Source organism: Ipomoea triloba, chromosome 2, assembly GCF_003576645.1.
Source record: "Ipomoea triloba cultivar NCNSP0323 chromosome 2, ASM357664v1".
Lineage (NCBI taxonomy): Eukaryota > Viridiplantae > Streptophyta > Magnoliopsida > Solanales > Convolvulaceae > Ipomoea > Ipomoea triloba.
The window spans coordinates 2,950,267-2,973,748 of record NC_044917.1 but is presented as its reverse complement, the minus strand read 5'-3'; the positions used below and the strand labels follow the sequence as shown (position 1 = coordinate 2,973,748).

General features: G+C 39.7%; 3 protein-coding genes across 3 annotated transcripts; all 3 read left to right on the top strand.

Annotated features, from left to right (window-relative positions):
- Positions 1–681: 681 nt before the first annotated feature.
- On the top strand, positions 682–3,401 carry LOC116003813 (biotin carboxyl carrier protein of acetyl-CoA carboxylase 1, chloroplastic-like). The gene is made up of 7 exons (XM_031243754.1): positions 682–1,006; positions 1,730–1,783; positions 1,855–2,018; positions 2,104–2,428; positions 2,514–2,585; positions 3,011–3,076; positions 3,175–3,401. Exons 1-7 carry the CDS (start codon positions 833–835, stop codon positions 3,196–3,198), a joined length of 879 nt encoding a protein of 292 aa, XP_031099614.1. The 5' UTR covers positions 682–832; the 3' UTR covers positions 3,199–3,401.
- LOC116003802 (zinc finger CCCH domain-containing protein ZFN-like) lies at positions 3,196–21,740 on the top strand. The gene is made up of 9 exons (XM_031243744.1): positions 3,196–3,331; positions 3,444–3,563; positions 17,263–17,521; positions 18,389–18,546; positions 18,919–18,981; positions 19,465–19,584; positions 19,934–20,206; positions 20,656–20,985; positions 21,257–21,740. Exons 3-9 carry the CDS (start codon positions 17,431–17,433, stop codon positions 21,452–21,454), a joined length of 1,233 nt encoding a protein of 410 aa, XP_031099604.1. The 5' UTR covers positions 3,196–3,331; positions 3,444–3,563; positions 17,263–17,430; the 3' UTR covers positions 21,455–21,740.
- On the top strand, positions 21,641–22,890 carry LOC116003823. The gene is made up of 2 exons (XM_031243763.1): positions 21,641–22,056; positions 22,654–22,890. Exons 1-2 carry the CDS (start codon positions 21,669–21,671, stop codon positions 22,728–22,730), a joined length of 465 nt encoding a protein of 154 aa, XP_031099623.1. The 5' UTR covers positions 21,641–21,668; the 3' UTR covers positions 22,731–22,890.
- The last annotated feature ends 592 nt before the right edge of the window (positions 22,891–23,482 follow it).

The following is a 23,482-nucleotide window of genomic DNA, read 5'->3' as shown; positions in this document are numbered from 1 at the left end:
TTCAACTGGCAGGAGAGAAATGCCTAAACGTTTCCGGCTATAAGGCTTAAATCTATGTTCCAAGGCTTTGATAGAGTTATAGCCTTATAGGTAGCTCAATTGGTGTATGGATCAATACTCTGGGGCACATGATATTTGGAGCACTCAACTAATCAGGCATGATTGGAAGCCTGATTGACGGATCTATTTCCACTGAGTAGATCAAGTTAGATTGACTTATATGGAGTACTAATTTGCTATCAAACTAGCACAAATTATACCATGGACTATGCTCTATCTTGCATTATAGATATTGGTCCAAAAATAATCTTTCAAATTTTGTATCTGCATTTATATCTGTAATTATCTGGTTCATGGTATAACAATTGTGAAACTAGTTAGCTATAACGCTTTGGTGCTATCTAATGAAATTTGCACCAAATTAACCAATCGTTTTTTATTTGCTACTTTGCATCCCTACCTATAATGATACTTGCTCTATCAACCTTTACCCACTTCTCAACTATATATAATACCCAGATTGTTGAAATTTGAAGAATATAACATTTAAAAAATTTCACGTATTTCTTGGATAGTACGGACAATCCTTTTTTGCCTTATCCGAAAGGACGATGTGCTACCGGAAACGACATCGTTTCTTTTATCTCAAGTCTCTCAAAATTCTGAAAAGCCTGCTCCGCTCTGTCTTGTTCCTGTTCGCTGTTCCTCTTCCAATTGGATTTCATAAATCATAACCTCCCTCTATCCGACACCTGTCTCTCTCGGATGATCGAATTTCTCGGAGGAAATATCCCTTCTCTTTTTCTGTATTTCTGTTGAAGCTCTTTGCCAAATGGCTACTTCCATCGGAGCTACCGCTGCAGCCGCCGCCACTACCTCAGCTTCTGCGGCGGCGACGAGAAATGTTTTGAACTCATCAAAATGTTTGCCTCTCTTCCGCCACCACTACTCGCAATCTCATCCCAAGCTCAAGCTCAAGCTCAAACTCCGGTTCCCCTCTTCTAAGGTATGCATAGCATGTCATGCGCTGTACTTGTATACTTAATAGTCAATACTTGTATGGTTTAAGATGCGCAATTCTGGTTAAATGCTTGAACCGCCTTCTATTTTTTTTATTTTTTTTTAATTTATTGATTTGCGCGTGTATATATTTGTGGTGTTCTTCCATGCATGCAGGATCTCTCTTTGTTCTGTAGAACAAAGCATTACTTGCTTATTTTTGTGTTCCTTTGGTTTTACGAAAAATGAACTGAGAATTGTTGCAAGCAAAATAGGAATGAGGATATCGTTCAGGTTAAACTCTTGAATTTACTGAGGAAAGGAAAAGCTTAATGTGAAAGCAGGAACAAAGAAATTACTGGAATTAAAATTGGTGATCTGTTACTTGTTATGCTAGAGGAAAATTCTGTTATAATTATAAAGAGTAGATGAGAATAATCTTTCTCTATTCGGATTGTGAAGTTTCTGATGGAGCAAAAAAACAGGAAAATGAAAGATGAAAATATACTACTTGGATTGCATAAACAGAAATGCTTATACCATTCAGGATAATGGAAGAAAAATTAAATTTGGAACATGTACTCTGTTCCCTGATTCCGTTTCAGTGTTTGTATTTGGGAACTGATATTCTCTTACTGTTATGATTCAAATCTATATTTCATTTGTGAGATAAAATCGATGACACTATTGCTTTGAGAAGTGTGTGATGATTTCAATCTCCCTCTGGCAGGATTTGCATTCCAACTGGAATCACTCTGTTGTAGCAAAAGCACAATTGAATGAGGTAAGTTCCCTTTCGCGGATTTTGTTAGAGGAAATTTCAAAATTTCTTCTATGGATGTGCTTTTTCTTAAGGTTTCTGTGGATGGATCATCAAATGCTGCACCTGATACTCCTCCCGAGTCTGAAGTATCATCAGCATCCAATGATGTCAAGCTCTCGAGTGAGACTTCGCCTGCAGTTTTGGCCTCTGAAGAGTCGATATCTGAGTTCCTAAGCCAAGTTTCAACTCTTGTCAAGTATTCATGCATAACCTTTTTGATACTTTTATCATCTCCGCACAATTATGTGAGTAGTAATAATTTACTGTTCTATATTTTGAAGGCTAGTTGATTCCAGAGATATTGCGGAGCTCAAGTTGAAACAACTTGGCTGTGAACTCATAATCCGTAAAAAAGAGGCCTTGCTGCAACCACCATCTGCTGCTCCTCCTCCTCATACTCTGCCAGTCCAGTCACACTACATGCCAGCTATACAACCTAGTGCACTCCCTTCATCTGTACCAGTACCTCCTCCAGTTCCAGGCCCAGCCCAGGCACCTCTCCCTCAAAAAACCAAGCCATCTGAGTCATCTTTGCCTCCACTGAAATGCCCCATGGCAGGAACTTTCTATCGAAGTCCAGGACCCAGTGAACCACCATTTGTGAAGGTAGTATTTCTATTCTTCTTCTCTCTCTTTCTACATGCACACATACATACCTGAAATTTTTGGCATGAATGGAATTTTAATGCAGGTTGGAGATAAAGTACAGAAGGGACAAGTTTTGTGCATTATTGAAGCCATGAAATTGATGAATGAAATTGAAGTAAGCATTCTTTTCTTATTCTAGCATCATAAATTTATAGCTTATTCGTGGGCAAACTTATTTTGTGGCCTTGATCAAGAACTCAAAAACTCATGATATTACAGTGCTTTAATGTTTGATCCTCTTCCCTTGAGGGTATGTGTAAACAATGCACTCTCTCCCCTTCATAGACATCATCCCCGCATTATCAACATGTTTTGCCCGATCTGCAACTGAGACCTCAAATTTTTTTCTTCTCTTTTGGTGTTACACAGTCCATTGGTCTCTGTATTTGCATAAGCATAACTACACCTCTTTTAGCAGCATGATTTAGTGTTGCACTAGTTCTTCGAGATGATTGGTGATGTCAATTTGCTTTTCTGTGACTATACCCTTTCAATGTCTGTGATTTCTTAAACCTTTTAAAAAAATACACTTCTCTCCAGGCTGATCAATCGGGAACAATAGTTGAGATCCTTGCTGAGGATGGCAAGCCCGTCAGTGTTGATACTGTGAGTTTTCTCATTAACATTTGATTCATTTTCTGTACTCTCCTTTTTCCTTCAAATCCTTTTATAAGCTCTCCAATATCTCAAATTTCTATCCGCAGCCACTCTTTGTGATCAAGCCGTAGTGATGCTTGAAGAGATTCAGAACATTAAGTAGGGACTAATATGGTAATGTTATGATATGCGGCACTATCTGTAGTTGGAATACTATGTTTTCTCGAGTGAAACTGATCTTGAGTTATGTTTATCAACAAAACGGTAATTTTATGACACTTTTTTTCTCATTTTGGATACTCACGTTTAATCTGTTGCAGTATTTTTTTGGTCATTCCTGAAAGTTGGTGTACTTGTGCTGGTTTCAAACTTTCAGATTCTTACATATGAGCAAGCATTGGGCAGTTGTGCCTATACTGTTTTCATTGCTGATATCCACTAGTACCTACCTATGCTGTTTTTATGTCAAAGGACACTGCTATATGCACTCGCTAAGGTAACAAGTTCTTACAAGTGGTCATTAACTTATTGTCCGGTTACATTTATACAGCACTACAGTACTATAGTACTAGGTTCTACAAAATTTGATCTAATTGAATAGCATGTGCAAGGTAGTGCAAATCATCTGAACTAAATCAATTAGTTAGGACCTCTACACTCACTCTCTCAATTGCAATTATGGGTGAGTAAATAAAGTTGACCGATTGAGTAACTGATTACTAATAATCGAATTGACTTAAATTTTCTATATTCAGTTAGTTATCAATTATGATTTATGAAGTTAAAAAAATTTCAGTTATTTCGGTTGGTTATTGGTTAGTTATAATTAATGTTGATGATTAAAAATTCAATAGGCATTTAAATGTAGAAATATGCAATAAATGATTATTGGTTATAAAGTTAAAAGATTTTAGTTAACATTCTTTTTTTTTTTTTTTTGGAAAACTAGTTAACATTCTTTGGTTGGGTATAATGTTAACATTCTTTTAGTTAACTAAAAACCAGCCAAAATTGATCGTTGCATACCCTTGCAATATCCATGAGCACATTTATTATAGATGAAGTTTTAGAAGTATTTTTGAGTATAAATAAGGTGGAAAGTTCTTGTACACCTTCTTAGTTAAACTTATCGTATAGGATCTTCTTAGTAGTTTACATCCCTGTGTAATTTGTAAGCTATTACATATGAAAAAAAATATAATCAGTGATTATATTTTTTTTCATGGTTAAAAAAAAAACCTAAAAAGTGAATACGAATATGACAAGATAAAAGATTAATAAGTACTTAGCCTTAATTAAAAAGAAAAAAGTTCAACCAATAACAATCACTGAAACAATAGCTGAAGCCTGAAGCTAATTGTTTATCATTCTCGGTGACTAGTGGAGTTAAAGTGCTAAAACCTGTTCTGGTACGCAGCCTAACAAAGTACATTGTACATTTGTACTGATTGGTGAAGGCAAAACAGGAAAATAAATCCCTGTGATTTTTTTTTTGCTTATTACATAAGAGTGAAGTTTATTATTACACACTTTTAAATAGTAATTACAGATTTTCATTGTCGTCCGAAAAAAGAAAAATACAAATATAAGAGTGAAGTTTATTAAGTGCACACTTTTGGATAGTAATTGCAGGTTTTCATTGTCATTCGAAAAAAGGAAAATACAAATTACTCAATACTATGTAATATTATACGTAAGAATCAATAATGTGTGAGACAGGTAATACTTTTAATTAAAATGTAATATTTTTTTATTGTATAAAAAATATAACATTTTAATTAAAATGTATTATGCATCTTACGTGAGACTGTCTCACATAATACTTATTTTATACATAATAATATTTTGAGAGTACCTAATGTTTGATAATAAAATACATAATAAAATTTCACAAAATATGATGAATGATTTGTATTACTACGTATTATTAACCTATTTCCAAAAGAACCGTAGAGGATTTTAGTACAAAAACTTTCTACAGTGAAGGTTACAACTAATGAGGCGCATTAATTTATCATTTATGAACTGAGGGTGACAGCTCCCGCAAACTTAATTCATAGACAATGAATCCAAGGTAATAGTGTGTATTTGGAATTCAGATTTTTTTACATGAAAAGGGTAATATTTTTTTAATTAAAATGAAATGTATTTTATAAGTTCATACATATTTGTAAATTGTAATTGTTTTAATTCGTATCTTTCGGTCATAGCATAATACATCTCTAACTTTAAAAAAAAAAAAAAACAAATTACTACAATTTTAGTCTATCAACAATGAAATCAACAAACCATGCACCTCCATTTTCAAAAATAGTATATTGATATGCGATTTTTTTAAAAATCAAAAGTGCATGCTAATAATATATGCAATATGAGTCAAATGCAACCGAAATTTACTGATGTATTGCTCAATAGAGAGAAAAAAAATTATAGCTTACTTTATAAGGTTAGAAGTGTATTTTGGAACAACAAAGATTAGAGTAGGAATCAGTTCATTCAACAACAGATTACACAAAGTGAGAGTCCTATTTGAGTAGGATACTAACCTCTCCTATTCTACATGACTATTAACGTAGACTAAGTTACAACCACAAATACATGACTATAGAGTAAATAATAATAATAATAATAATAATAACAATACTAACACACCCCCTCAAGCTCTAGGTGGGAGCGCAGCAACATGGAGCTTGCCTCGTAAAGCCTGAAACCTCGGACCCGGTAATGGTTTGGTGAAGATATCCGCAAGCTGATCCTTCGTAGACACAAAGCTGACAACGAAGTCACCAGACGCAACTTTGTCTCGGACAAAGTGATAGTCAATTTCTACGTGTTTGGTGCGAGCATGGAACACTGGGTTGGCTGCTAGATAGGTTGCACCTAGATTATCACACCATAAAGTCGCAGGTTTCCCGGAGTGGAGTCCGAGCTCACGGAGTAGCGACACAACCCAGGTCACCTCAGTCGAGACATCAGCTAGGCCTTTGTATTCGGCCTCTGTAGAAGATCGTGCAACAGTACGCTGTTTCCGTGAGAGCCAAGAAACAAGGTTGTCACCAAAGAATACCGCGTAGCCACTGGTGGATTTTCTATCAACTGGACAGCCGGCCCAATCAGAGTCAGAGTAAGCATGTATCTCGGAAGAGGCCGAGGCAGAAATACACAGAGCATAATCCTGAGTGCCTTTAACATAACGCAGAACCTGTTTCAACAGACCCCAGTGATCAACTGTGGGAGAGTGCATGAACTGACAAAGACGGTTAACTGCATATGAGAGATCAGGACGTGTAATAGTTAAATACTAAAGGGCCCCAACCAGACGTCGATACTGAGTCGGATTATCAAACAAGTCAGAAGATGGCGTAGTAGACTGTGTGATAGCTGTCGGAGTAGATAGTGGCTTGCAGTCAGCCATTCCACTACTACAGAAATCACATACAACGTCGACTAAATAATTAGCCGACGTTATATGTTATTTAAATAATTAAAAATAAATAAAAATCCTATAACGTCGGTTATTTACTAATAACCGACGTTAAAGGGTGTACTTTATAAGACGGTGGGATACGACATCGGCTAAGAGATTAGCCGACGTCGAATCGTGTATATTAGCTATCGACGGACGATACGACGTCGACTAACCTACCTAGCCGACGTCGTATCCCGCCTATAATTGAATTCGGGCCTTCGATACGACGTCGGCTAGGAAGGTTAGCCGACGTCGTATCCCGCCTATTTGAATTCGGGCGTCGATACGACGTCGGCTAGGAAGGTTAGCCGACGTCGTATCCCGCCTATTTGAATTCGGGCGTCGATACGACGTCGGCTAGGAAGGTTAGCCGACGTCGTATCCCGCCTATTTGAATTCGGGCGTCGATACGACGTCGGCTAGGAAGGTTAGCCGACGTCGTATCCCGCCTATTTGAATTCGGGCGTCGATACGACGTCGGCTAGGAAGGTTAGCCGACGTCGTATCCCGCCTATTTGAATTCGGGCGTCGATACGACGTCGGCTAGGAAGGTTAGCCGACGTCGTATCCCGCCTATTTGAATTCGGGCGTCGATACGACGTCGGCTAGGAAGGTTAGCCGACGTCGTATCCCGCCTATTTGAATTCGGGCGTCGATACGACGTCGGCTAGGAAGGTTAGCCGACGTCGTATCCCGCCTATTTGAATTCGGGCGTCGATACGACGTCGGCTAGGAAGGTTAGCCGACGTCGTATCCCGCCTATTTGAATTCGGGCGTCGATACGACGTCGGCTAGGAAGGTTAGCCGACGTCGTATCCCGCCTATTTGAATTCGGGCGTCGATACGACGTCGGCTAGGAAGGTTAGCCGACGTCGTATCCCGCCTATTTGAATTCGGGCGTCGATACGACGTCGGCTAGGAAGGTTAGCCGACGTCGTATCCCGCCTATTTGAATTCGGGCGTCGATACGACGTCGGCTAGGAAGGTTAGCCGACGTCGTATCCCGCCTATTTGAATTCGGGCGTCGATACGACGTCGGCTAGGAAGGTTAGCCGACGTCGTATCCCGCCTATTTGAATTCGGGCGTCGATACGACGTCGGCTAGGAAGGTTAGCCGACGTCGTATCCCGCCTATTTGAATTCGGGCGTCGATACGACGTCGGCTAGGAAGGTTAGCCGACGTCGTATCCCGCCTATTTGAATTCGGGCGTCGATACGACGTCGGCTAGGAAGGTTAGCCGACGTCGTATCCCGCCTATTTGAATTCGGGCGTCGATACGACGTCGGCTAGGAAGGTTAGCCGACGTCGTATCCCGCCTATTTGAATTCGGGCGTCGATACGACGTCGGCTAGGAAGGTTAGCCGACGTCGTATCCCGCCTATTTGAATTCGGGCGTCGATACGACGTCGGCTAGGAAGGTTAGCCGACGTCGTATCCCGCCTATTTGAATTCGGGCGTCGATACGACGTCGGCTAGGAAGGTTAGCCGACGTCGTATCCCGCCTATTTGAATTCGGGCGTCGATACGACGTCGGCTAGGAAGGTTAGCCGACGTCGTATCCCGCCTATTTGAATTCGGGCGTCGATACGACGTCGGCTAGGAAGGTTAGCCGACGTCGTATCCCGCCTATTTGAATTCGGGCGTCGATACGACGTCGGCTAGGAAGGTTAGCCGACGTCGTATCCCGCCTATTTGAATTCGGGCGTCGATACGACGTCGGCTAGGAAGGTTAGCCGACGTCGTATCCCGCCTATTTGAATTCGGGCGTCGATACGACGTCGGCTAGGAAGGTTAGCCGACGTCGTATCCCGCCTATTTGAATTCGGGCGTCGATACGACGTCGGCTAGGAAGGTTAGCCGACGTCGTATCCCGCCTATTTGAATTCGGGCGTCGATACGACGTCGGCTAGGAAGGTTAGCCGACGTCGTATCCCGCCTATTTGAATTCGGGCGTCGATACGACGTCGGCTAGGAAGGTTAGCCGACGTCGTATCCCGCCTATTTGAATTCGGGCGTCGATACGACGTCGGCTAGGAAGGTTAGCCGACGTCGTATCCCGCCTATTTGAATTCGGGCGTCGATACGACGTCGGCTAGGAAGGTTAGCCGACGTCGTATCATTAAGGCCGGGCGAGATACGACGTCGGCTACCACCTAGCCGACGTCGTATCGCGCCGATTTATAATATTTTAACTTACAACGTCGGTTATTTATAATAACCGACGTTGTAGGGTTTTGAATATACTCCAAATAACCTTCAATTTTATATATATATATATATATATATATATATATATATATAATTATTTTATATTAAAAATAAAAATTAAACTAAACCCTAAGCTAAAAGGAAAAGTAAAAAGACCAGCCGCACTGCAGTCTTTGCCTCTTATCTTCTTCCCCTCTTCGCCCTCTTCTCATCTTCGCTAGTCGCGACAGTCACGAGCGTCGTTCAGCTTCCCCTCTTCGCGCCAGACCACCGGCAACCGGCTATTCGCCCTCTTCTCATCCTCGCATATTCTTCTTGTGGACAAATTTATCTAGGTATTATTCTTTTTGTTATTTATATAATGTTTGTGCACAGATTCATCTAGGTAGCAGAGGCCGGAGGACAAGCTTCTTCTCGCCACTCCTGAGTCCTGACTCCACTCCAGATCTGTGACGGTTCCAGCGTAGACTCCAGGCAGGCCACTCGGTAGATCCGTAGACAGCAGACCAAGGGTAGGCCGTAGGTGGAGGAGCTCTACCTCGGCGGCAGATCTGCACTAGGTGTCTAGAGCTCTTCCTTTTTTTTCATCTTTAGTGTATGATTTTCTCTTCTCTCATGTTGAGATTTGTATTTTGTATAGCGGATCTGCAAGATTTCGACTCCGGTGATAGCTCGAGTCCGGTGCTTCTCCGGCGGCAGAGGACAGAAGTAGGTATCATTTTACAGTAACATACTTGTTTTGGTATGAGTCAGGTTAGAAGAGGATTATTGGAATAATTTTATGTGATTACAAAGCTTAGGCATTGTTGGAATAATTTTACAGTAACATACTTGTTTTGTTTTTGGCATATATCCTAGAAATACACTTTAATTTATGTGATTACAAAGCTTAGACTTTTATTTGTTTATGACCTCAAAAAGATTAGCCCATACTCTATTTTTTTACTGTAAGATTCATAAATTTCAATATATTTTGCATTTAAATAATATGGAGCTTCTAATCTTGTATGGTATTAGCTGGGTATGATTCTTTTCTTCCTATGAAGTTCAGATGTTTGTGTTGTTTATCACATCAACAAAGTGATTTAGTTTATTTCAAAATATTATGTTGCTTCTACCCTCATTCCTCCTTATGCTGATAATACTTGTTAAATACTCTGCAGGAGAAGTACAAATTTCAACATCCACGGCCAAATAGACCAAAGTCACTGAGGAAGAACAGACTAAAGTCACTGAGGAAGAAGAACCAGTTGAAGCGCAAACTTAAAATTTTTATTTTAGTACTGTATTTAGTAAATGAGTTTGATGATAGACTTTTTGTTATTTTAATGAAATTCTTGATTAGTATATTCAAGTAAAAATTTATGCTATTTAAATTTAAATTTTTATTAGATTTTATCTTAAATTATTGAAAATTAAAAAAAAATTGAGTCAGACATTTCGAATTCGAATATTCGAGTCGAATCGAATATATTCGAATAAATTGATCGAATCGAATTCGAATCAAATTTAAGATTCGAATATTAAACGAATCCGAATTCGAATATCTATCAAAATAGTCGAATTCGAATCGAATATTCAGATATTTGACTCGATTCGATTCGTTTACACCCCTATTTGTAAATAGCCGACGTTGTAGGGTATTTTAGTAGTTTTTAAGTTACCTACAACGTCGGCTATTTACAAATAGCCGACGTTGTAGGGTATTTTAGTAGTTTTCAAATTACCTACAATAGCAAACGTTGTAGGGTATTTTATATGTTTTTAAGATACCTACAACGTCGGCTATTTGTAAATAGCCGACGTTGTATGGGTACCTTACAACGTCGGTTAACATATAGCCGACGTTGTATGTGTACCTTACAACGTCGGCTAACTTTTAGCCGACGTTGTATGTGTACACTTACAACTAGGGATGACAATTCAACCCGCCCCCGATGGGAAAAACCGATCCCCGCCCCGACGGGGGCAGGTTCGGGGAATTTTTTCGGGGAACGGGGCCGGGGATGGGGGGAATTTGTAAATCCCCGTCGGGGTCGGGGACGGGGACGGGGAGGGCATCCCCCGCCCCGACCCCGACCCCGTACCCGATTCCCCGAATAATTTTATAGTATATATATGTATATTATATTTATATATAAAATGAAAACCCTAGTTCATTAGTTCAGTTCTGTTGTTCTTCATTCACACAGTGTCGCCGTCTCTTCTTTGCCTCTCTAGAGTCTGGTGTCGCCGTCCAAGACTTCTCACCGCTGCAATCTCCTCCAATAGTCCAACCTCGTCACCTTCGCCAGTGCCGTCGCAGTCTCCTTCAAGCCTCATAGCGTTTGCCCTCGCCAACGCCTCCTAGAGTCCCAGCCTCTCTCGCCGTCGCCTCCCAGCCTCCTCTGCAGTCTCTCGTCGTCGTCCCAGCCTCCTAGGCTCGCAGTCGCCGTCGACGTTGCATCCCAGCCTCATCGCCGTCATGTTTGAACTTTGAATTAATTGATTCATTTTTTTGTTTGAAAAAAAATGTACACAAATTAAAGTAGGACTCTAGTGTGGGATTAGTCACTGATGTTCTTTTGAAATAATGAACAAGGAACAACTGCATTTGTCTCCTTTCTCTTCCACCTTATTGAATGTTTTTTTCCTTTTAACTCAGGTAGTAAACAAATGATTGCTTAACTTCTTTTCATTCAAACTTTGGATGTCATGCTGCAGATTCTTGTTGTATTTCCAAAGAAAGAGCCACTACGATCTAAGGTATGAATTTGGTTTCTTTCTTATCTTGCTGAATCTCACAATTTTTTACTATGTTGGACACTTTAGGAGCATCTGTATTTCTATATCTTCCAAAGGCATTAGGGCTATTGCTTGACAGTATTGCTATTTGTTTTTTTTTACTTGATTTGATGATAGTAAATTGTATTGTTGTGGATGTGAAGGTTGGCATGGGAGATGGAATTGCTATGGCTCATCAAGCTCAGGCTATTATTTCTAATATTGAATTTCTAATATGGAGTGAGTAACATTTAATTCAAGTTACAAGAATGGATTGCAGGTTTAAGAACTAATTTCATTCTGTATAATATTTGTAGGTATTGCATTTCTGAGGAGTATGAAATTGATGAGGGTCTATTTCTTCCCGAACCTTAGAGAATTTATTAAATTATATTGTTTAAAAGTTCACCTAATATACATCCTTATAATTTTATTTTTCAATTTTATTATTTTTTCAGGTTATTAATGAAGAGTTGAGGACTTAACTAATTGAGAAACTTCTAATGTAAATAATGAGTTGTTAGGTTTGGAGGACATTAAAACAATTTAAATATTTGGACATTTTGTAATTGTGTATTTTATGTTTGGAACCATTTTGTGATTATGAACTTAGGGATATTTAGGATTTTTGGAATTTGAACATTATAGTTATATTAATATATTTATGTATTTTGATTATATTTAAGAATTCAAAACATAACAATTTAACACTAAAATTGAACAATTCATTTATGTTTTTATTTTGGATAATTTATTTATATTTTTATTAAAAAATGGGGTGGGGATTCGGGGAATCCCCGTGGGGACGGGGATGGGGATAATTTCCCATCCCCGATCGGGGAACGGAGCGGGGACGGGGAATGGGGGTTCAATTCGGGGACGGGGACGGGGACCCCACTCCCCGCCCCGTTGCCAACCCTACTTACAACGTCGGCCAGATCAACGTCGGCTTTTAGCCGACGTTAAAGGGTCTATTTAGCCGACGTTAAAAGTCGTCTGTGTAGTAGTGTTCCTGCACGTATGAGGATATCCTTCATGTAGCGTCGCTGAGACAACATAAAACCCTCAGCTACCGAAACAGTCCCAATACCGAGAAAGAAACTCGGAGTGCCCAGGTCTCTAATCTTGAACGTAGTTGACAATCGGTGTAACAATGTGGAAATCAGAGTAGTGTCATTACCCATCATGATTATATCATCAACGTACACTAGCAAAAAAACCTTGGAATCACCAACAGTGTAGTAGAATAATGACACATCAGTTTTCAAAGATTTAAACCCTGTAGTAGTCAAGAAATCATGTAAGCGTTTAAACCAGGCACGTGGGGCCTGCTTGAGGCCATAAAGAGAGCGATGTAGGTGACAGACATGACCGGGATGAGCTGGATCCTCATACCCCGGTGGTTGTTTCATGTACACGGTTTCAGATAGGTGGCCATTAAGAAAAGCATTGTGGACGTCTAGCTGCCTCATGGTCCAATTGTTCGAAACCGCTAGTGAAAAGAGAATCCGGACTGTAGTCGGTTTGACTACCGGGCTAAAAGTGTCGAAGAAGTCTTCACCCGCAACTTGATTAAACCCCTTAGCAACTAGACGAGCTTTGTGGCGCTCAATGGTACCATCCGCTTTGCGTTTGGTGCGGTATACCCACTTACAACCAATAATATTCATCTGGGGCGTAGCCGGTACCAGTAACCATGTGTTATTATGTAGTAAGGCGTTGAATTCCTGATCCATCGCCTCGCGCCATTGCGGGTGCCCCACAGCCTGAGAATAGCAAGTTGGGTCAAGGCTCGTCGTCAGGGCATAGAATTGCTCATCAGTGCCTTGTGTTTTACGACGAGTACGCATGACATGAGTGTTGTGTTGAGATTTAGCCCGAGGTGGATTTTGTGATGCAGTTGAGTGTTGCTCAGTTGATTCCTGTGGTGCCTCTATTGGTAACGCAGGTGGTTCATGAGCAAGTGGAATAGCTGTGGAGACTGGCTGAGAACCCACATGTACGGGGCTAACTCCCCATGGTAAAGCCAGAGTGATTTGTTCAGACTCAACCTGTAATGAGGCAAAGGGAAAAATAGATTCATCAAAGCGGACGTGCCGACAGATAAAGATTTTCCCGGAAGTGAGGTCCATGCAACGATATCCCCTAAAGGAAACAGGGTAACCTAGGAAGACACAGGGAGTAGAGTGATACTCTATTTTGTGCTGATTATAAGGCCGGAGATATGGGTAACATCTGCACCCAAAGACTCGAAAGAAAGTGTATGGTGGTGTGGATTTATGTAACCTGTAATATGGACTCTCGAAATTAATTGCAGAGGAAGGGAGACAATTAATAAGGTAAGTTGCATATTCAAAGGCATAATCCCAATATTGTTGGGGTGTTGAGCTTTCAGCCAATAGGGCCAAACCGGTTTCGACAATGTGCCTATTCCGGCGCTCAACACGACCGTTTTGTTCGTGTGTATAGGCACATGATTGCCTGTGAATGATACCTAAAGATTCAAAAACCTTATGCAGGCGACGGTATTCACCCCCTAAATTAGATTGGATGGCTTTGATAGAACGCGAAAACCGTCGTTCTACCATCACCCGGAATAAATCAAAGGTTTTATAAATATCAGATTTTAACCGAAGCGGATAAAACCAAGTAAAACGCTAGAAATCGTCCACAAACAGAACGAAATAATGACAACCTGAATGAGAAATCAAAGGAGACGGACCCCATATGTCCGTATACACTAAGTCTAATACATTTTCACTAGTGCTAACTACCCTATCTAACGAGAAACATGACGACTTGCCGAGTTGACACGCCGAACACAATTTTTCAGCACTAGTGTTATTTGTTGTGACCGGAACAGTTTTCAGAACTTTCTGGAGGACACGACTGTGAGGATGACCTAGCCGTTGGTGTCAAACGACTGACGACGCCCGAGAGGTGACAAACATTGAATGAACTCGCGGGATAAGTAGCTTGTACAAACCCCCGTTGACCGAACCTTTAAGCAGAATTTCCCGGGAATTAGAATCCTTCACATAAAACAGATCTTTATGAAACTCAAAGAAAACGTTATTGTCAGTAGTAAATTTATGAACAGACAATAACGGTAAACACAAATTTGGAACATGTAGTATTTGTGACAATTTTAAAGACTTAGACGTAGAAGGGATAGTCGCATGGCCAACACGGGAAATCTCCAAACCTGTGCCGTTACCCACGGTCAAAACATCGCCGTCGTTATAGGTGTCGGACTGCTGCATCATATCCGCGGCTGGAGTTGCGTGCGCAGAGGCTCCAGTGTCGGGAATCCAGGCATCGGCAGCAGCAGGGGAATCACCTTCGCCAGAGAGAGCAACGTTAGCGTGACCCGCCGGCCGATCATCATACTTGCGGAAATAGTTTAACGCAGAGTGACCGTGAGAGCGACAGATCTGGCATCGCGGTCCGCCACCTCGTCCGCGACCGTTGCCGCCTCGGCCACGGTTGCCCCGACCTCTGCTGTTCGTCGGATTTCGGCCACCTCCGTGAAACTGGCCGCCACCGCCATGTCGACTGCGGCCTGCGTAAAAGGCAGAAGCAGGGCCATCGATCGGCGAATTGCCCGTCGGAACGTGATCATCAGCCTGGATGAATTCCTGGGCCTGCAGCATGTCGGCGAGTTGCGGCAAGGTTACCTCCGTGCCTGTGACGGTGAGCGAGCTTGCCACCGAGCGATACTCCGGGCGAAGACCTCTAAGCACATACAGAATCTGCTCATCCTGTGAATGGTGGCGGCCGGCGAGGGAGAGCGCCTCTACCAGCATCTGTGCGCGACCGAGGTAATCCGCTGGCGTTGCATTGCCTTGCCTCAACGTTTGGAACTGCCCAAGAAGACTCAGGCACCGCGCGCGGGTGGATGAAGCGAGAGCCGACGTGATGGAGTCCCACACCTCCTTGGCGGTGGTCCGGCCAACGGCGAGGTGCATAACCTCGTCGGAGAGTGACGAGATGAGCATCAAAAGCAGCGATTGATCCTGCTGAACCCATGCGTGATACGCTGGATTGGCCGCCGGAGGGATAGCCGGGGTAGCGGAAGAGCCTTCAGCCGCCGGAGCGGGGATCGTCGGGGAAGGACAGGGGATGCCGCCGTCGATGTAGCCGAGCAGATTTTGCCCCCGGAGAAACGGAATTAATTGAGTCCGCCATAATACATAATTGTGATTTGTGAGTTTTAGGGAGACAAAGTGGTGAGCTTGTGTGAGAGGGTTGGGATTGTTTGCAGGTGCAGCGGCGGGAGGGGCTGGGTTGACGGCGGTGATCGAGCGATCGGGATTTGCGGCCATCGGAAAACCGGGACGGGGAACGGTAAGGTGATCGAAAAAACAATTAAGGTCCCTAACCTATCGCTCTGATACCAGATTAGAGTAGGAATCAGTTCATTCAACAACAGATTACACAAAGTGAGAGTCCTATTTGAGTAGGATACTAACCTCTCCTATTCTACTAAGTTACAACCACAAATACATGACTATAGAGTAAATAATAATAACAATACTAACAACAAAAAAGAGAACTAAAATAAGTAGAAGTGTATAATAGAAATATTAAGAACACATTTTTCTCGTTATGAATGTTATGAGTATGCTATTTGATATATGGTGGATAACAGATTGTTAACATTTACGATAAATCAGGAAACTCAAATATACCTTATTTTTGTCGACGCATTCATCTTTTGATCAAAATTATAAAATAATTTCCTTTATTATGCTCAAAGTGTCACTATTTGAGTAATCATTAACCAAAATCAAGTCTCTTATTTGATATTATAACTAATCAATTGTATCATTTTAGACATAATTTGTCTCGTATAAGGGACATATAAGATTCATTCTTGAAGAATATTGCTCTGTCTAATTATATATATTATTATAACACTTAAACCTTTTTATTTCTTACTTTTTGCCATGAAAACGACTATTAATTCACCAATTTTTTCTACCTATAAAAAATATGATATGTCAACGAGCACAAATCATATTGTCACACTCGCACATTTGAAAGTTATTTTAATTTATTAGGAGCGGTGTTATACATATTCCAACTTTATTTTTTGATGTATCAATTAATAAATAATTTTACAATTGATTCATCTAATATATATATTTTGTAGATGCTACAATTAATGAAATTATTAAAATGTTGATCAATACTATACCACTTATATGTGATATACATATCATTAGAAATAATTGAATTAGTAATTTTACGATAATTATACTTTATTTACTTAGCAATCCAAAAGAAATAATCTGTATTAAAAACATTTTCTAAAAAGATGTTAATAAGAATCCTTGTAAAATTATAATTCGAGAATCTTATTTGATATGGAGTCTCAATAACAATTATGATTGGATGGGCTGCTGGGAGCTAATAATATAGCGAAAGCGGGAACGGGGGAGTGGTAGGTTAAGAATCACGCGCGCGAGTGGGGGAGACAACAGGCGCGGTTGGAGATTAAACGCGGGTGAAAAAGTTTCCTCTCTCTCTCTCTCTCTGTCTGGGAGTGGACGGCTTTTATTCGCTCCTTTTTCTCTCCTTCTCTCTCTTCCTATCTCTCTCTCTCTCTCTCTCTCCCTCTGTTATTTGTGTGGAGAAGAGAGAACGCTACTTTTCTTCCACTCCGATTTTAATTCTTTAATTTTATTTTTTAATAAAAATAATAATTTAATTTGGGTTCATTAATTTTATCCCTCTCCCGAGCTGCTGCAGCATTTTTGATCGGGGGTTGGGAAGGGCAAACAGCGAGCCTTTGGTCTCCCGGAATCAATGGGAATTCTGGCGGGACGGCGGTGCTGCTGCTGCTGCTGATGGAAGAAGCACCACCGCACTCTCCTCATCATCTTCATCGTCTCCTTCTTCTTCTTCTTCTTCTTCCACATGATGGATTTTGAAGCCGCCGCCGGAATTTCTGCTTCACTGGCCTCCGTCACCGAAGGTCCTTCCTCTCTGTCTCCGACCCTCGCCCAAGGTCTGTCTTTCTCTCTCTTAGCGTCTCCTCTCTTTAAGGGGAGGATCAGCGATGAAGTCGATGCCACTGTTGCGTTTTCTTTTCTTTTGTTTTTTTTCTTTTTTTAATTAACACAGATAAAAGAATTAAAAAATAGTGGTTTTTTTTTTTTTACTGCTGGGTTATTTTTCGGTATTTGACCTCGCTCTCTCTCTCTCTCTTTTTTCCAAAATAAGTATTTTTATCTAGAAATCGGCGTTCCTTTTCTCTTTACTCTGTGTTCGAGCAATGATTGCCCGTAATGTGCTTAATAAAATTTGAATTTTATTTTAGATTGTAGTTGATCATATGAATTTTACCTTCTGCTATCACAAAAGGGGGGCATAAAGTAAAGGGAAACAGTGGTAACTTCACGTGGAAGAGTAATTTGCAGGCGAGCCATGAATGGTTTTGTTGATACGTTATCAGCCTATTCACGTTTTTTGGGATTTCTGTAATTTATAGGGACATAAATTCTCATCAAGACATCAACTTGGTTGAAATAGTTTTGCAAGTTTTTAACTTTTTATGGAAGAAGGAAAAGAGGACCTGGATGCTTGTTGCTTTTCAGTTTCTGAAATTTTAGTGCTTTGCTGTTGGAAATTGAATTAAATTTATCATATTTATGTTGAGTTTTATTTTCTGTAAAGCTCTTACATATAGGTAAGGATTTTGGTTCTTGTCTTCTTGAATTCAAATGATGTGAAATTGCATATCTTTAGAAATCTATGGAAATTTGGGGCAAGAAATTTATGGAAATTGTAGTGTTATTTAATTTGAATATCAGTTTGAAGTACATTACTATACTATTTAATGCTGCAATTAATTACTGACTTGTTACTATTTCAGACACACTGTGGCAACTGAGTTTGAGATCAATGGAAACAATGGAGTCTGGGCCATATCCAGTACGTGACGGTGAACCAGATTGTTCTTACTACATCAGAACTGGTCTTTGTAGATTTGGAGCATCCTGTCGATTTAACCATCCGTCTAACAGGAAACTGGTAAGAGCAATGTTTCTGAAATAATAAATGCAAAAATAGATAAGAAAAGGGTACCCAGTAAGAAACAGGAGTCATATTAGATGGACATGCATAATAGATCTTGTTGATTTTTTGAACAAGTTGGATGGAATGGACTTACCAATTTAACATCTGCTGAATAGGTGCATTTGTCCCTTAGGTGTATGTCTGCCATGCAAAATTCAATTTCAAGCTTCACTAGTGTTCAAGCAAACATGTAGCATTCTTTTTATGTCTTTGACTTGTGTCTAATTGTTGGTATTCATAGACTCATTTAGATCTTGCTTCTACATATACTTGTGTTCTTTCATTTCTATGTCAGGAATTTATAGACTTAGAAAGTTTAAATTGTAGGCAATTGCTGCGGCAAGGATGAAAGGGGAGTATCCAGAACGAGTAGGGCAGCCAGAATGCCAGGTAAGAAAGCCAAATTTATTTGTCTGTGCCTTAGGAGAAGATTGCTTAATGGAGTAATATCTAATCCATCTCACGAAATCTGGAACCATCCATCTTTGTTTTTAATCTACATATTGATGACATATTTCATAATGGTGAGTGGTCAAATTCTCTCATCTCGTGACTGGAGAGAAACTCTTCCCCAATTCTTTCCCCTTCCAGTCATGACTAGATTATTCTCATGTATATATATTTGTCATAAGATCTTAGTGTTTACAACTTTGTTTATAATCTATATCATGGATTTACTAATGCCAAAAGTGCATTCGTTGTAGCCTTAACCAAGTTGTTTTTCTCTTTAGAGGTTGAATCTACCTTTCCCCTATGTTATGTGTTATTGTGTGGCCCCATAACATTCTTCTTTTGCTGGGGCCCATGTTTCAATGAGCTTTTTTCATCTATTATTTTCAAATTGTGAATGAATTATTTTGAATTATTGATCAGTACTACTTGAAGACGGGAACTTGCAAGTTTGGGGCCACATGCAAGTTTCACCATCCTAGAGATAAGGCTGGGATTGCTGGAAGAGTTGCTCTAAATGTCATGGGCTATCCACTTCGTCCGGTATTGCCTTCTATTTCCTCCGTTAAATACTGTTGGTCTTCTATTAACATAAAGCCTATTTTTCATGACAGACTATGGGGGTGATGGATTAATTTTAAAGCATTTCATTTTCTATTAATTTGTTTTAAAAACATATTTCAGTGTACCTCTCAGTTTGAACTCATTTTCATTACTTTCTGATGATGACTACCAATCATAAGAAACCCCATTGCCCTTTTGAAGTTAGTGTGTAAAGTTTGTGCTGTGAATATGATATGTGATATAGGTCAAGGATACCATTGTTCTTTTGACAGATATTTATGCTTGAACAGATAAGTATTGTAATATAATCATTTTTTCATTGTCTCAGAATGAGATTGAATGCCCCTATTATATGAGAACTGGACAATGCAAGTTTGGGGGCACTTGTAAATTTCACCATCCTCAACCATCTAATATGATGGTCTCTCTACGTGGTTCTCCTGCTTATCCTCCTGTCCAGTCTCCAACTACTCCTGGTCAGCTATCATATCCCTTGTCAAGAGCTTCTTTTATTACCAATCCACGTTGGCAAGGTCCTTCAAGTTACACACCCCTGATTGTGCCTCAAGGGGTAGTATCAGTTCCAGGATTTGCATACAGTGTGAGCTTCACTATGATTGCATTTTGATAAGTAGTTCAATGCTTTCCGTTTTTGTATGCAAATGTATGCGTGTTTTGCTTAAATATCTGCTCAATATGTTTATGTCTGTTGTCATTCAGAGCCTTAAAAAATGACTGAGATAACACACCTTATTTTCTTCATTAAAATAATGCAGGATAACAGAGAAAAAAATTCAGATGCTGATTTTGTGCCTTAGCATTTGATGTATAGCTAACGTTAAGTAATATTTTTATTGGATACCGAATTAAACAACTAGGTAGAATAGCATGCATATGGTAGACATGTGAGGGAAGATGAATTCTCTACGTATTCTGAAAATGGTCAATTTTCTTGCATGGCATGCATTTGATGAGATTTTGTTAACTTGGGACATGGAAACATTACAGGAATATCCTAGACTCTGATTCTTTTTTAGGACTCCTTTCCAGGGACAACTTGGTTCAGTTTCATCCCCTGAGAGCCAACAGCTGACAGTAGGAAATAGTCAGGCTTATGGATTGTCTCGTTCCAGTGAGGTGGCAAACATGGGATCTCAAGGGATGAATCCTTCTTATCGTGCTGGTACATTACCAATGGGATATTATGCATTGCAGAGAGAGAATGTCTTCCCTGAACGACCAGGTCAGCCAGAATGCCAATTCTACATGAAGACTGGGGATTGCAAGTTTGGTGCTGTTTGTAAATTCCATCATCCAAGGGAAAGACTGATTCCTCCTCCTGATTCTTTGTTGAGTCCAATTGGACTTCCTCTACGCCCAGTGAGTTAATCTTCAATTTTCTCTATATTATTTGGCATGAATCTCATATCTAACTGTATACAACTTAAAACATTAGTACTTCTATCTGAGAATAAGTGTAGCTGCATGTAACCGTTGGGATGAAGATAGTTGTTAATTATTTGGCTTAATAATATTGGCATCATGATAAAAAAGTATTCAATACTTGTTTTGCACTTCATGTTGATTTTTTTCAAATAATGAAGCTAGCCAAGTAGAAACAACTTTGATTTCCTTATCTATGCTTTTGTAGGGAGAACCATTATGTACTTTTTATTCCCGGTATGGGATATGCAAGTTTGGCCCAAGTTGCAAGTTTGATCACCCAATGGGAGTTTTCACCTACAATATGTCACCATCATCTACAACTAACGCTCCTACTGTTCGGCATTTCTTGGGTTCTTCATCAGGAACTGGTACATTGACTTTGCCTTCAGAAGCTGCTTGTTGAGGCAAGTTCCACGAAGCCCAGGTGACTGTCATTCTCAAAAGTGAGACAGATGCCATCTGGTGGTAATAACATTGACACAGAAGGATGATCTTCCTCTTGGATACAGCCAGTATCAGTGTCTTCGAACTCCTTTAGAATTAATAACAGTTGCCTGTAAATTCATTTCCATTGTTGGAGATGTACAGAATTCTATTAAAGCCATTCTGTGCTGATAATGCATTCACTTGACAATGTTGATGTAGAGCTTCACTTTGGTGCCCTGAATAAATCTCCACATTTGTTATTACACTTTTTGAAGTTAACCATGAAATATTCTGTTCCCAGAATCACTTTTCTAGTCTTTGTGAATCAATTTGGTCCTAGTCCCCAGCAGCTTGATACCCCAATGCCTCTCATTCATCTTCTTCCTTCTATCTCTGTTTTGCTTTGCCTAATTCTTCTTTTGGAAGACAGATTTACTTTGCAGGACTCACCAAGGGGAGTCCCGGTGATTACAGCAGTCAAAAGAATAGACGAGCTCTCTGATTCAATGTTAGAGCATGGACTCTCACTGCGGGAGAGATTAAATGGCCCACTCCTTAACACTATGGTATTGTCAAGAGGTAATTTTAACTGTGAAGTTGTTCTTCTTTTCTTTTCTTTTCTTTCTTTTCTGATTAGATAGTCACTTGTGATTAAGAAGACTATCTATTGAACATTGTTGCTTTAGGCAGTAAAAAGCTGCTCAACTTTTAAAAACTCCCTTTTAACTGGTTGGCTGTAAAATATTGAACTATTGCTGTATAAAGCTTTTTCTCGAAAATCCCTAACTCTCCCTGCCATAAAGAAGCTGCTGCTTGACCTTGACATCTCCATTGTGAACATAGGAAACAAGCAACTATTCTTTTTCTCCCATAGTATCTATGATTTGATATTTCACCGCATTTGCATCTGAGAATCTTCATTCTATAAGCCACCACTACTAACACATATAATTCATTGTCTTCTGCACTCGCCTTATTGCTCCTGCATTATTATGCAAGATCTACAGAATTTATATAGTCAAGATAATGCTCGTTCTAACACCTCAATATGCTTATCGAGACCTTCTTAGAAATGTACGACTCTTAACACTTCATCAGCTAATAATTTGCATGCCACTTTTTATGATCACTTGAGACTTATGATTTATCATGAGATTTATCAATCTTTAACTTCAGAATTGAAGGCAGAGAGATATAAGCAGTTGTGGTTGCAACATGGGAGATCTTGGGACAGGATGCAACATATGGAATGATATTGTTTTATGTGTTTACAGTGAACTAAAGTTGTATAGCACTCTATAGGATAATGAGTACAAAATGAGTAGTAATATCACTAACAGCCAATTTCCATCATGCCTACATGTTTTCCTAGTTACTGAGATCTGATTCTATGCAAATTTCTTTGTCCATTTATATATTACTGTTTGCTTTATACTTAAAAGTTTTCTGTGTATTTCAACTCTTTGTTCCCCACACTTCTGTATATACATCAAGATTATTTTATATAATTGTCGGCTGCGTTTGGATGGTTGGAAAATAAGGATATGGGAATAGGTTAAAGAGAATATTTGTGTTTGATGGTTAAAATAGGAGTTAATTCATGGTGACTTAGTGGCTCCTCGGGTGGAAAGAGATTGTGTGGGCTGTCAATATTTGATCTTGCATTCTTGGGTGCTTTCACTCAGAAACTAATTGAGTTACCATGAGGATAAGGGTAATACGATTCTTTCTAAGGAAAATGCAAAATAATGTAAAAATCTAATAGATGGGGTAATTACATTACCTCCAACATTGCTTAAAAATCCTATATGGTGGCAATATAAAATTACTGAAGTAATCACATAATAATTCTGAACTGATCGCACTTGAATGCTTTGAAGTAATGTAATACTCCATAACATAACTTCACATATTATCATATTCACATTTTCTTTCAAGCCAATGTGAGATAATCTGAATCAAACCTCTTATGAATAAGTGTTTAGTTTCAAAATTATATTGACTC

What these genes read in the sequence shown, in the direction of transcription:
- LOC116003813 (XM_031243754.1), top strand. Translation starts at nt 833, where the DNA reads ATGGCTACTTCCATCGGAGCTACCGCTGCAGCCGCCGCCACTACCTCA. An exon ending in TCCGGTTCCCCTCTTCTAAG is followed by an intron (nt 1,007 to 1,729) that starts GTATGCATAGCA and finishes TCCCTCTGGCAG; the next exon opens with GATTTGCATTCCAACTGGAA. An exon ending in AGCCCGTCAGTGTTGATACT is followed by an intron (nt 3,077 to 3,174) that starts GTGAGTTTTCTC and finishes TTCTATCCGCAG; the next exon opens with CCACTCTTTGTGATCAAGCC.
- LOC116003802 (XM_031243744.1), top strand. Translation starts at nt 17,431, where the DNA reads ATGATGGATTTTGAAGCCGCCGCCGGAATTTCTGCTTCACTGGCCTCC. An exon ending in GTCTCCGACCCTCGCCCAAG is followed by an intron (nt 17,522 to 18,388) that starts GTCTGTCTTTCT and finishes TTACTATTTCAG; the next exon opens with ACACACTGTGGCAACTGAGT. An exon ending in TTCCAGGATTTGCATACAGT is followed by an intron (nt 20,207 to 20,655) that starts GTGAGCTTCACT and finishes ACTCCTTTCCAG; the next exon opens with GGACAACTTGGTTCAGTTTC.
- LOC116003823 (XM_031243763.1), top strand. Translation starts at nt 21,669, where the DNA reads ATGCATTCACTTGACAATGTTGATGTAGAGCTTCACTTTGGTGCCCTG. An exon ending in CACTATGGTATTGTCAAGAG is followed by an intron (nt 22,057 to 22,653) that starts GTAATTTTAACT and finishes CTTTAACTTCAG; the next exon opens with AATTGAAGGCAGAGAGATAT.